We start from the raw sequence: 13,012 nt of genomic DNA, 5'->3' as shown, positions 1-13,012 counted from the left end.
TGGCAAGTCTTGGGGCAGGGCCAAGGAGAACACTTGCATTCTTCCTCCCAAGCTGTTCAACATGGCAGTTCTTTGAGAGCCAGGAAGAGCTCTCTGGGCAGGTGGCACACGGGGAGGAGGCGGAGTCAGGAGGGAGGGAGAGAGAGAGAACCTGTGCTCCTTGCACCCTTTACCGGACTTCAGCTACACTTCCATTTTGCCCCATTGGCTGGTGATCCACAGGCTTCCAGAGGCTGGATGACCTGTTCTAGGGTCACAGCTGGTAGTGATAGAGCAAGGTTTTGAGCCAAGGTTCTTGGAGGCCAAAGTCCCTGCTCTTCCCACTCTGCTAATCTGCTACCCACATTTTTATATGGAAAGAAGATAAATAATAAGGGAGGAAGGAAGGTTAATAAATCGGTGGTCATTGTTTCGGTACTGGGGTCAGGAAACATGTCCCGGCTCCATATATCTTCGGAGGTAGTGGTCCTGAGGGCCATTGTGAAGGAAAGTGGTCTCCAAATTCAGGAAGGGGTTGCAGGGCTCTGTGCTTTTTCTCATACCCATCCCCCATCTCATCCTTTCCACCACCAGAGCTCAGAGCCCCCCTCCCGCCCGGCCGCACCCTCATCTCCCTGGGTTCCCTGGTACTCTGTCCAGGGGCTTCTTTTTTTTGTTTGTTTTTTTAAAGATTTTATTTATTTGTTCATGAGACACACACAGAGAGAGAGAGGCAGAGACACAGGCAGAGGGAGAAGCAGGCTCCATGCAGGGAGCCCGACATGGGACTTGATCCTGGGTCTCCAGGATCATGCCCTGGGCTGAAGGCAGGTGCTCAACCTCTGAGCCCCCCCTGCACACACACACCCCCGGGCATCCCCATTCTAGAAGATTCTATCTTGGCTGCCAAGACACGGGGAATTTCCGTTCCGCGGGCCTATGGGCCCCCTTCCCAGCCCCACATGCCCCCTGGGCCTGGGGGGACCTGGACGCTCCTGCCTCCCTTCTCCTGCCCCGTGGCCCCCCCACTGCCTCGTGGGGACTCGGGTGCCCACATCCTGGGCCCCGCACACTCCATCGCACCCCCTACTCCACCCGAATTGCCCTGAGGGACACCTGTCCCCGGAGCCCCACGGCCCCCTCCGTGCCCTCCCGCTGCTTGGCCTCCTGCTGCCGGGGCCGCGCGGGGACACGGGGGTGGCTTCCCTTGCCACAGCTCTTCCTTTCGGGGGGACTTAGCGGTGTGCTCCCCAAGCCGTCCCTCTGTTCTGTGTCGTCCGGCCGATGGGCCTTCCGTGGCCGTCGCCTGGCTCTCAGGTCCAAGCCCGACTCTGCTCTGCAGCATCAGCTCCACGCTTGCAGCCTTTGTCCAGCTCTTCCATGTCTCCCTGAAGAACTCATTTCGTGGATCTTCCTCACATCTCAACTGGAGTAAGGCCCAGACAGGGGCACTCTCTCGGGATCCCCATTTCTCCTAGGGATGCCACCCACCCTCCTCCTCTTCTCATCTTCATCCCAGTTGCCAGTCTTTCCTTCAACGACTCGCTACCTCTTGTCTAATATTATAATAGCTTTTCAGCAGGTCTTTCCAATCTATCTTGAATATGACTAATGAGTCATTCTCATAATCTTTTTTTTTTAAAGATTTTTATTTACTTATTGGACAGAAGGAGAGAGGGAAAGCATGAGCCAGGGAAGGGGCAGAGGGAGAGGGAAAACCAGACTCTGCTGAGCAGGGACCCGGATGCGGGGCTCCATCCCAGGACCCCAGGATCATGACCTGAGCCGAAGGTAAACAACCCAGGCGCTGCTCATTCCCATACTCTTGCCCTCTCTGGGGTCTACCCATTGCCCATTACAAAGTCCCACATCCAAGCAGCCCTGGTGGCTCAGCAGTTTAGCCCTGCCATCAACCCAGGGCGTGATCCTGGGGTCCTGGGATCGAGTCCCACATCGGGCTCCCTGCATAGAGCCTGCTTCTTCCTCTGCCTGTGTCTCTGCCTCTCTCTGTGTGTGTGTGTGTGTCTCTCATGAATAAACAAATAAAATATTAAAAAAAAAAAAAGTCCCATATTCTTGGCCTGGCACTCGAAGCTCTCTATGTTGTGTGTGGTCTGGGCCTGGCCACACTCCTCTCTCTCCTTCCCTGCAGGACTGGGTTCCCCGGCTGGGCCAGGGGAAGGGTGCTTGCAGGCATCTGGGGGCGCCTGGCTGGTTCAGTCCGTGGGGCATGCGACTCTTGATCTTGGGGATGTAAGTTTGGGCCCCACGTTGGGTGTAGAGATTACTTAAAAATAAAAACTTTAAAAAAGATAATTAAAAACATGAATCCGTTTCAAAGACCTAAAGATAAAAGCTAAAACTATGAAACTGAAGGGTGGGCTTTTTTGAGTTACTCTCTTATTACGAAAAAAACAATCCTCTGGCCAGTGCCACAGGTAGAGTCTAGAAGTAATTCTGTAATGACTCACCCTCTCTCCTTTGCTCACAGTGATTTCTGAACCTAAAGAAAAGTGCCCCCTAATTTTACATGTCTAAATCCTCTCCATAATCCAGATTTTTCATGGAGCCATCCCCGATTCCTCCCTTCCTGTATGGCATGTATCACTCTATATTTATATTACGACTGTTAGCATGCATAACTGGTTATGGCTAGGCTGGGAGTCTCTTAATAGGCAGTGACAAGGTCTTAGTTACAAGAGACAAAAGCAAATACCATCATGCCTGACACATGGCAGATGTCCAATAAGAACTGGAATGAATAAATGAATGGAAGAAGAAATCTATTCACGTTTTCTTTTTTACCTAGCCTTAAATTACCTAAGAGTAGCATTTGGATCTGATTCATCTTTATGCCCTATAGTAGCTAGCATTGTGCTTTGTGCCTGATTGATGCCCCACAGATACTTATGTCTTTAATTTTTTACTTTTTTTCGGCTTTACTGAGGTATAGTTGACAAAATTGTAAATTATTTGAGGCGTGCATGGTGGTGATTTGCTACGTGTACATTGTGAAAGGACCCCCTCCAGCTGATAACATGTCCATCACCTCATATGTTTTTTTTTCCAGTGAAAACATTTGAGTTCTACCTTTACCAAATTTCATTTATTCAACAAACACTTCTTGAATTAGTAGAGAGATAAGCAGTCGATTATGATACGAACTTTCTGAATGCTGTATTACTATATTTGACTTTCGATAATTTAGGCACCTTTACTACAGCTAAAATATTTGACACCGTGTTTCTCTTTTGGACTGTCATTGTTAATTTTTGCCAATGATTATTTTTTACTTTAAACTTTGCTGCATTTCTAATTTTTTAAAAGATTTTATTTATTTGACAGAGAACACGAGCAGTGGGTATAGGTGGTGGGGTGGTAGGGTGGTGGGCAGAGGGCGAGGGAGAAGCAGGGAGCCCGACTGTGGGGCTTGATCCCAGGACCCCGGGTCATGGCCTGAGCTGAAGGCAGTTGCTTAACCAACTGAGCCACCCAGGCGCCCCCTGCATTTCTAATTTTGATTTTAACAAATCATATCATTGGCGAGGAGTACATTCGTAATTTCACAAAGGAAGTTAGAAGAAGGTGGTTTGCTTTTTAAGAGAAATGTGTTGGAGCTTCTTTTCCATGTTAGCTCCTGGCTCTGGGAGTGGGTTGGTATTCAATGACTAGGAATTTTTTCTACAATAGTGGTTGGGTAGTTCTCTCCAAAGTATCGTGACTCCATCCAGAGAGAGTAAATTTGGATGCTTTCAATAGGAAACCATTGAAAGGTTGGTTGGGCGGCCTTCCTTGAAACAGTAGAGCACCAGGGGGTTCCTCAAACCCGGGTTAAGTCATCTGAGTTACTCTGCTGCCTTTCAATACCTGGAGGCTCATGTTATTTTTGCTCTTACTGTTTTATGGTGGGGTCTGCCTGCCGGTCTTCTCTGGCAGCCTTTTGCTATACCGCACTTGATTAGGATTAGTGAGTGAATAGTATTTGCTTATGGTCCCATTATCTGGTGCAAGCCTAAATATTAATGAGATTAAAAGGACTGAAAAAATACTAATGGTCCTCGTGTGCCTTTGTGACCCCCGCTGCCTGAAGGCTCATTGTAGTTGCTGCCTTTTGAGGCTGTCGTTTCCAGTTTTTGTCGCTTAAAACCAGATGATAAGAATTACTGTTTCAGTGATTTGATCGGAAAAAAATAACAGATGCCTGTGCGTGCTCCTTTGGGCAGCACCGTTTTAATTTCCGATGAGAGAGAGGAATAGTCCTAACCCGTATAGAATGGGCGAACTAGTTCGTTATGAATCCCTAGGTTTGGGACGTTGCCTGAATCTGGCAATGAATGCTTACAGGAGGGTAAGTTGAGTCAGGAAAAGAAGACCAGAGGGTCTAAGGAAAGAAATTTACTTTTAGGAGATGCTACAAAGCATTTAAAAAAAAATTTTTTTTTTTTTTTTACAAAGCATCTTAGAAGCTTGAGAATTTCCCCAGTGGATTTTAGAACAAGCCAGGGTCCACCAAAATACGTAAAACAGAATCAAGACTCCCTCTTTATGAACTGTGGGGCATTATGTACCCCCACGAAGTCATTCCCTTTAGAAACAAACCAAGTATTTACCATAAGAAGCCACCTGAGACAACCCGTCTACCTTCCACTGGGCATTACCTGCGGGAATCCTGTAATCTCGAGTGGGAAACTTTTATTTATTTATTTATTTATTTATTTATTTATTTATTTATTTATTTATTTTTAACCCAGCATCAGGACTTTTGAACTACTCCCATCAGATGTGCTGACATCTGAGCTTGTTGGAAATAATTAACTTTTCCGCATTTTTTTTTTTTTTGTCTTCTTCAGAAATGAACACACTTGAGTATGCTCTGTGCCTGTGAGCTCCCGGGTCACCCGGCCACCGTGGAAAGACCAGAAGGAGGAGGGCGTGGGCCTGCCGGCCTCTGAGAACAAGCTCCTCCGCCCGGCCTTGGCCTTGGCCTTGGCCTTGGCCTCCCCGCCACCGGGCCACGATGGAGACGCTCTCCCAAGATTCTTTGCTGGAATGTCAGATCTGTTTCAATTACTACAGCCCCCGGCGAAGGCCCAAGCTGCTGGACTGCAAACACACCTGCTGCTCGGTGTGCCTCCAGCAGATGAGGACGAGCCAGAAGGACGTGAGATGCCCGTGGTGCCGGGGCATCACCAAGCTGCCCCCAGGCTTCTCCGTGTCGCAGCTCCCCGACGACCCCGAGGTCCTGGCGGTCATCGCCATCCCGCACGCGTCCGAGCACACCCCGGTCTTCATCAAACTTCCCAGCAATGGGTGCTACATGCTGCCCCTGCCCATCGCCAAGGAGCGAGCGCTGCTGCCCGGAGACCTGGGCTGCCGCCTGCTGCCCGGGAGCCAGCAGAAGCCCGTCACGGTGGTGACGATCCCCGGGGAACAGCAGCCCCTGCAGGGGGGGCCGCCCCAGGAGGCGGTGGAGGAGGAGCCAGACAGGCGGGGCGCGGCGAAAAGCTCCACCTGGTCCGGGGTGTGCACTGTGATCCTTGTGGCCTGCGTCCTGGTCTTCCTCCTGGGCATCGTGCTGCACAACATGTCTTGCATTTCTAAGCGCTTCACTGTGATATCCTGTGGCTGAGCGGGCCTGCCGAAGTCTCTCGTGGGTGCCAACTAGGGGTTGAGCAGGTGTTGGTGATGGGATCGCAGCGAGAAGGAGGGGGCCGACGCTGATCATTTGGTGCCAGCGCTGGCCTCGGGGCTGCCACTTGATTAGCGGAGGGCAGACGTGAGGTCTCCACAGGATACCAGGCAAATCATTCTGAGTGTTGGTGGCAACAGCTTCGAAGACGATTGCATGCATCCTCATAATCATTTACTAAATGGACTGTAATTTCTGATTTTTCAAAATCATGTTACGAGATAGACGTATTCTACTTAGACGTTAAACCGTGCAAGTGCATACAATGTGATCTTCTCTAAATGTGGTAGATTAAAACAAAGATGCTATGTATACAAGTAGAATTAAACCTGAGAATCCATGTAAAAATTCAGCGACGACATGCAGTGCTGGTTTCTTTCCCCTTTTTAATGGAAATCCAGTCTCGTTTAGTTGCTAAGGCTTTTTATACCTTTTGAATGGCACCCAAATTAAAGTAAGTGAAGTGGACTGTCATTTTTTTTTTGAAGAAAATGTTTGAACAAGTGTTCCCGGTGTGTTGTGTTTTGTTACGCACCTTCATTTTTCTTCCCTTGTAATTAGAGCTCGCTACGTGTTTATTAAACTGAAAGCCCAACGGGGGAGCAATAAACTGAGTAATCATGAGAAATACCTAATCCTACAGGAACCCTATATGCCAATTTTTCTCAAGCCATCTCATGAGATAAGGATTTTAAATGTAAATATTGTGTATTTGTGTGTGTGTGAGTGTGTGTCATTTGATTTACCTCAGGTTTTGAATCTTTTCAGAAGAATCCCAGGAGTAAGACTTTGTTGGCCCGAATGAGTCCAGGGTCTGACACAGTGGCCACCTCTTGGGCACCGGGACCCGCTCTGTGAAGTGTCACCCACTCGTCACTTCCAACATTTGCTCCTCTTCTGTGTATTCAAGTCCTGTGTTCTGTGAGGCACAAATGGAAAGTAACAGAAGACTCTGTCTTTTGTCCTGGTTTGGAGGAGTCGTAGTAGATATGAGTGTTGTTCGTCGATGACAAACCCGGACTGACATTTTAATAGACAGTCCATGATTACTTTTCAAAAGATGTCGCGCTGTGAGAATTAAACCGTTTAGGATTCTAGTTTCCTCTTGCTGGTATAAGTGAGACGATCTCTTGTATTTCAAAATGTTTTTATTGAGAAAAGTGACAAGGTAAACCAACAACTCACATTCCCAATTTAAATGGATCAGTTCATCATAAATTCTCAAATATTCTTAAATGTGTAGTGGCCTACAGATGCTCATGAAGAAAGATCTGCTGGCGTTAAGCGGTAAATTCCTGTGCCTGAATGTGTGTGCATTCAGAAATAGCTGTGAGCTTTTACAGTTCTCCAATTTCTTTTATGGAATTCATGAAGCAAGTATATTTGAAAGCTCAAAGTAGAAATTAGGTTAAAATGCCATTTTATTGTGTAAGCTATTGGGCATTATACAACAAATAATCTAGGATTTATTTGGTATTAATAATTTAGGTATCATATTAGCTGAATACTATCCTCTATTATGTAACATAATATACTGTTGGGTTAGTGTCAACTTCTCAAAATCTGCCAGGCTGCCGTGATGCATGTCTGACCTCATTTCTATTCCTCTTGGAGGGAAAAAAAAAAAAATCACCAAAATGTTGCATTAAGAATGCTACATTTCAAATAGACTTTCCCCTTTGCAATTTCCAGCCAGGCCATATTTGAGTTAATTTTGTGAATGATATCTGCATCTGTTTATGTACAGTATGAAGTGACTGGCCCTGTAGTGTAGTATGTCCTCGAGTTCTGTGTGTTAAGTAGGTTAGATGTAGACACTAATGCGTGTGGCCGTAGAGCCCCGTGTTTCTTAGTGCAAAGCAGTAGAGTAAAAATGTCCACGTAACTTAAAAACAATCCCATGCTAGAGCTGCAGGTGAGAGTGCAAAATTAATCGGCTCTGTGATAGATTCTTGACTTTTCAATTTAAGGTAACAATAATACCAAGATCAGAATTTCCTGTGTGAGTCTTACTGACCTAAGAAATATTGTTTAAATGCATTCTGCCTCCAGTTACCTGTACATTGCCTCTTACGGTGCACCGTTGTGCACACGTGTAAGTGCGCGTGTGTTTGTGCGTGTCATACCTCAGCCTACAGATAGAATTTTTGTCGACTGGCTGTTTCACTGTTAGCTGGCATCCCCTTGCTCTGGCCTCTTCTGGCATTTCCTCACAACATGAACAACTCATCTACCCCGTGTGACAAAAGTCCAGTGACCCAATCAACCGGAATTCACAGTTGCACATGAGTGAAAAAAATCACAACTGAAAGCACAGAGTCAGAGCTGAAAGCAATCCCCAGTGGATTTGTTTCGTACATGAGCCCGTGGAGGCCCACAGAGGTAGGTGGCCCCTTGAAATTCTGCAACAAAAGGGAGATGAGAACTGCATTAGAGTTTCTCTTGCTCCTTCTTATGCCTGTTGACATCTCTGTCGGACTGTGAGCCTTTGGAGGGTGGATGCATACCCTTTACTCCTTTACTGACTCAACTATTGCTTTAGGTTGTGTGGGTTTTTGTTGTTGTTGTTGTTGTTTTTAATATATATACATATTCCTTTTAGTTAGCACTACCTCTCTGGGAAATGAAAGGAGGGTTGATTAAAAGACGAGTAGAGACATTTAATAAAAATGATGTGATTTGAATTTTTAAAATCGCACACCATTGGTTCCCCCCCCCTTATGTAAAGGACAATGAGTGTTGTGTAAATAGTTAACTTTAAGAAGCATGAATTTTCATCTTTATTAATGATCTTGACATAAACAAGAGAATGCTCAATATGTTAAGTTGAGCCAAGTATGCTATCGAAAAGCGTTGTCTTTGGGAAATTTTCATATAATGACCTGGGGCATAAGTTGTGATGAAAAGGCAAATTGGTTCTCAGTTTCAGTCATACTTTATGATTAGAAAGCTAAAAGGTACTTTCTTTGAGAATATAATTAAGTTTAATCTTCTGCATGACTTCAGAGTAGGTCCCTTGAAGGTTAACCCATGTGCTGGTGCAGCCTTCGAGATCTAGTCTGTTCAGTAGACCTTTCTCGGATGATGGAAATGTTCTATAACCTATGCTGTCCAATATAGTAGCCACTGGCCACATTGGCTAGTGGGCAGCTGAAGCAGGGTTAGTACGACTGAGGAGGTGGATTTTGTATTTTAAGTTACTTAAACATAGTCGCTCACATGGCTAGTGGCTACCATATTGGACCATGGGATTCTGGAGGGTTGTGCAGGGGAATCTAGCATCAGTGTTAATGGAATAAGGCTAAGAAGACGGTTTGTGGTTTAGTTACATGCAGTTGGCTGAAAAATCCTTTCTGGGCTTAAAAAGTATATGATCTCAAGTGTGACAATAAAAATTCATTGTTGCCCTTTGGGGTTATTACTTACATACTTTGGGTCAAAGAATGGTCAGTGAAACTTAAAGAGCGCTTTCTGAAGCCCCGTTTCTGGGATCATTAGCTGCATGTGAATCTGTTGTCCAAAAATAGTAGTTAGACAGTAGCTGTAAAACGTTTGACTTGCAAGCTATGCATGACCTGTACTGTGAAACTGTGTCTAGGGTCTTATGGCCAAAAAGTAAATGTTACAGAAAAAAAGAAAAAAAAAAGCGCCTAATGAAATTCCTCTTTGCTTCCAGCATCTTCCCCAGACTTCATCACTGCATCAGTAAGGTGTGAAATGTAAAAGCAGGCATGTTTTGCAGTGCTCATAGAGGGTTTTTGTTTGCCCTTGAAGTCTGCTGGCTTGTCATTGTGTTTGGTGTGGGCATATGTGGGCATCCTTTTTCAGATGCCAGACTATAACATAGGTACTGTTTTTAGAGTGAGATTTGACACTGTTTTAGTCTTGTTTGGTTTTTCCTTTTATCCCTTTATCACTGAACGAATTGGAAATTTGCAGCCTTGCACAGAAGCTTTTTTTTTTTTTTTTGGCTTAAAAAACATTGCCCATGGAATTTAAAGACTTCAGGGTTATTAAAGTTACTAAAACTGCTTTTTAAGTGAGTAAAGGAAAGCAGAAGACTTGGTTTGTGATATATTTTCATAGAAAGATGAGACTCTTCCTGACTGTATGGTGTGTATTCTAGTCTAGATTTTGGTTTGAAGAGTTCCCATTGCTTTATCTGAAATCCTGTGCTGTGTCAAAATTGGCTGGTCTGTTTTTCATTGCTTCTGAATATAAGGTAAACATTGCATTCATTTCAATTTAGCCCAATTGAGTAAATTTTTTTTCTAGAACTTGTCGGTGGGCATGACCTTTTTAGCTTGTCTTTTGAAATTACTATTAATATTTTTTTTGCCAAAATGGTAGTTTTTCTTTGGACTCAGGAGGAATTTAGAGGTCCAGAGGTTATTGGTATGAGAGGAGTACTATCGAAAAGGTTTGAATTTCTATCTTCTCTTAAAAGAATGATGCTGCCAATCAATCAGTGTTTTGTTTCCACATAAGAAGTGTCACGAGTCAGTTGATCTGTCATCCTTGACCTGGAAGAAGAGACTGTTCCTTGCCATTTCCGTCATTCCCAGTAAAACATCACTTACAAGGTAACCCTCACCAAAAGAGAAACTCCAAAAAAGAACAAAGTAATCCAGATAATTCAGTAACTGTTGAAAATAGTAATCTATCTCAAAGGCAATGAAGATCAGTTAAATTTTATTAAGCATGAAATACTTCTAAAAAAGAAGTGGAAATTCAAGCCATTGATTTTTTTTTTTCTGACATGATTCCCTGTATAGAGATCTATATCTATATCTTCACATAGGTATAGACATGTAGATACACACACGACTTAGCTGTAACAGGAGTTTAAATATCAAGTAAAAAATGTTGTTAGTCATGTTTTCCAATTTGTGGGTTATATAATGTTGACTTTAGATGTTAATTTCTTAACAAATGCTATAGGTTGCATACATTATATCAAACCAACCACCTTTGGGAAAGTCTATATAAATAAACTCTTGAGACTTCAAACATATGAAAAGGTGGGTTCTACTGTGTACATTTTATTGGAAAGCCATTGATGATTGAAGAGCATAAGTAAGTGGGGCATTTAATTTCCATTTTCCAAATGGCTTGTTTTTTGACTCTGCTCAAGCATCATGGGTAGAGTACCGTTATTCCTGAACTCTTGCAACATGGCTCCAATTTTTCTGCACAAGTTTCCTTGCACAGTTGGGCCAATGGGTTGTTGTATTTTTTTTCAGGATTCACTGCCTGGGGTATCCCACTATGTATATCTCACTTATGATGTAGTGGTGCTTGAAAACCCTCATCTCGTTAGCTGGACTTTATTATTCTAGTCTAAGATTTTTGATACTATTCATATTATGATCTTTTTAGGGACAATCAGTAATATTTGGGGCAGAGTACAGAGGAGTCTCTTGAAGTCTGCAACAGCATGCATTTTCTTTGTTTTTCTGGGGTGCTCTCTTATAGTTATCCTGTTCTTCTAGAACACTGCTCTAAATTCATCACCATGGGATGTAGGGCTGGTAGCCCATGTGCAAGTTTTCTGTATTCTCCCTGTGAGTTACTGGGTTATTCTAACAGGAGTTCCAAGGAATGTTCAATTTTTAATTTGACATTTGCTTTTTGAGAATCTGGAAGTAGATAATTGAATGTGAGGGTGGTAAAGGAGCATGGGCAGTAGGAAGGAGGAGATAAGAGGGAAAAAAAATGCCCCCTTAAAGGGGGAGCAAATAGCAACCTCAATCTATGTCATCTGTATTTAAATCGTGGGAGGACAAGAATAGCTGCTGCCATGCACCGAGCTTCAGAAAACAACTGGAGAGAAAAATTCTGTCTGGGAGCAGTGGAGATGTGGCCTCAGGTCTAGAGCAAAATAGATAGGCAGAGTGCCCAAGACAGTAAGAAGATACTTGCCAAAAAGGAGAGAAATCTACAATGGGATCACAAGTCGAGACAAAATGTATAGGAGCTAAAGAGCTGTCATGGATGACTAGGAGTAATGTAGACAAGCACAATTGGTCCTTCTAGAACAGCCTGCCAAATTCCATTCCAGATGTTTCAGTTGAAGACATAGGGAAATGGGTTCAGCTGATGAGAGAATGCAAGGAGGCCCCCCAGCGTTCTCTGCACACTAGACGCTTTAGAGTTGGTTGCTGAGTCATTACAAACTAATACCACCCTCTTACCAGTGAAATGCAGTGCCCCTGCCTGTGGATGTTTCCCAACTGAGTAGGTCAATAGTATTGGAAGACTCATTCAAGAATATTTTCGTTTTTCAATCCTGGTTGTTGTCATTTCTTCTATTTTCTTTATTCCTGTTTGCCTCACTTGACAGTTGCAGGTGGGGAGGCTGGTTTCAGCTTGGGGTGGGTACAAACTCCCCAACCCAAGCCATGCAGCTGGTGAACAGGGTTCCCGCCATTTCTTCCAGGCCCACTGGTGGGTTCCCCGGCCCTCTTGATAACTAATACTCCAGTCAAATGGCTAGATTAATGCTGCTCTAGAGGCTAACTCAAGTCCTTGACATGTTTCATTTACAAGTATGTGGATTATTTATTTTAGGAGCTTTTCTTTTAAAGGGCCAAATAGCCCTACAGATAAATGAGCTGCTGGGCTGTGTAGAAAATATTGTTCAAATGTTGCCAAATAATTGACTTTGTAAGGGGGATATTAAGCTGCTGTTTATAAATCTGAATGTCTTAAAAGCATTCTTGCTTGCTCTCTCTGTTGTAGATGGTGTCTTAGCAAGTCCTGAGTTTTTCCAATGAACCCAATTTTAATATATGGTATTTTTGTATGCCAAACTGGTGTCTTGTCCTTTGTATATGTGGTAATGTTGATTTTATGACTACTGTTAAAACACATTTGCTATGATTAAAATTCATAAAACGATTTCAAATAGACTCACGCGTTGGTTTTTTTTTTCCTTCCTCTTCATGAAAAAAAAAATTGGCTAGAATTTTCATCATCAGCTACTCTAAGAATTTTAATAGACTTGGGTAATAAAGCAACAAGGAGCTCCCGAGCCAAGAATTTTAAGTGGAGGTGACCTTCAAGTGGCTTCTCTGAGAAGCCAAAGAACGCATTTGTAATGAGTAAGCCCAAGCATGGTTTTGCAACTTGGGTTTTCATGGCTTCCAGTGGCCCTACCTTTCTCCTTCTACTGTTTAGAAATGGCATTGGATGCGTCAGACCCCAGGTGGACCATCTCATTGTACTACGTGTAGAACAATTCACAGTGGCCCCTGTGCAGTGAGAGGCAGTGTGATCTGCCTCTTGGCTCTGAATCTGGAAAGGTATCCTTCAATATGTGTTTTCATCAGTGGGACAGAGTGG

General features: G+C 43.9%; 1 protein-coding gene across 5 annotated transcripts in view; it reads left to right on the top strand.

Annotated features, from left to right (window-relative positions):
- The window catches only part of LOC129495438 (E3 ubiquitin-protein ligase RNF152), a 79,877-nt gene extending 67,298 nt beyond the window's left edge, over positions 1-12,579 (top strand). For all 5 annotated transcript variants that reach the window (XM_055302915.1, XM_055302917.1, XM_055302918.1 and 2 more), the window contains one exon: positions 4,830-12,579. In XM_055302915.1, coding sequence (XP_055158890.1) covers positions 4,997-5,608 — 612 coding nt within the window. In that variant the 5' untranslated portion in view covers positions 4,830-4,996 and the 3' untranslated portion in view covers positions 5,609-12,579. The remainder of the gene's footprint in view (positions 1-4,829) is intronic.
- Positions 12,580-13,012: the final 433 nt, after the last annotated feature.

The sequence above is a fragment of the Nyctereutes procyonoides genome, unplaced genomic scaffold (genome assembly GCF_905146905.1).
Source record: "Nyctereutes procyonoides isolate TBG_1078 unplaced genomic scaffold, NYPRO_anot_genome, whole genome shotgun sequence".
In the NCBI taxonomy this organism is placed as follows: Eukaryota; Metazoa; Chordata; class Mammalia; order Carnivora; family Canidae; genus Nyctereutes; species Nyctereutes procyonoides.
This window is presented reverse-complemented; position numbering and strand designations above follow the sequence as displayed.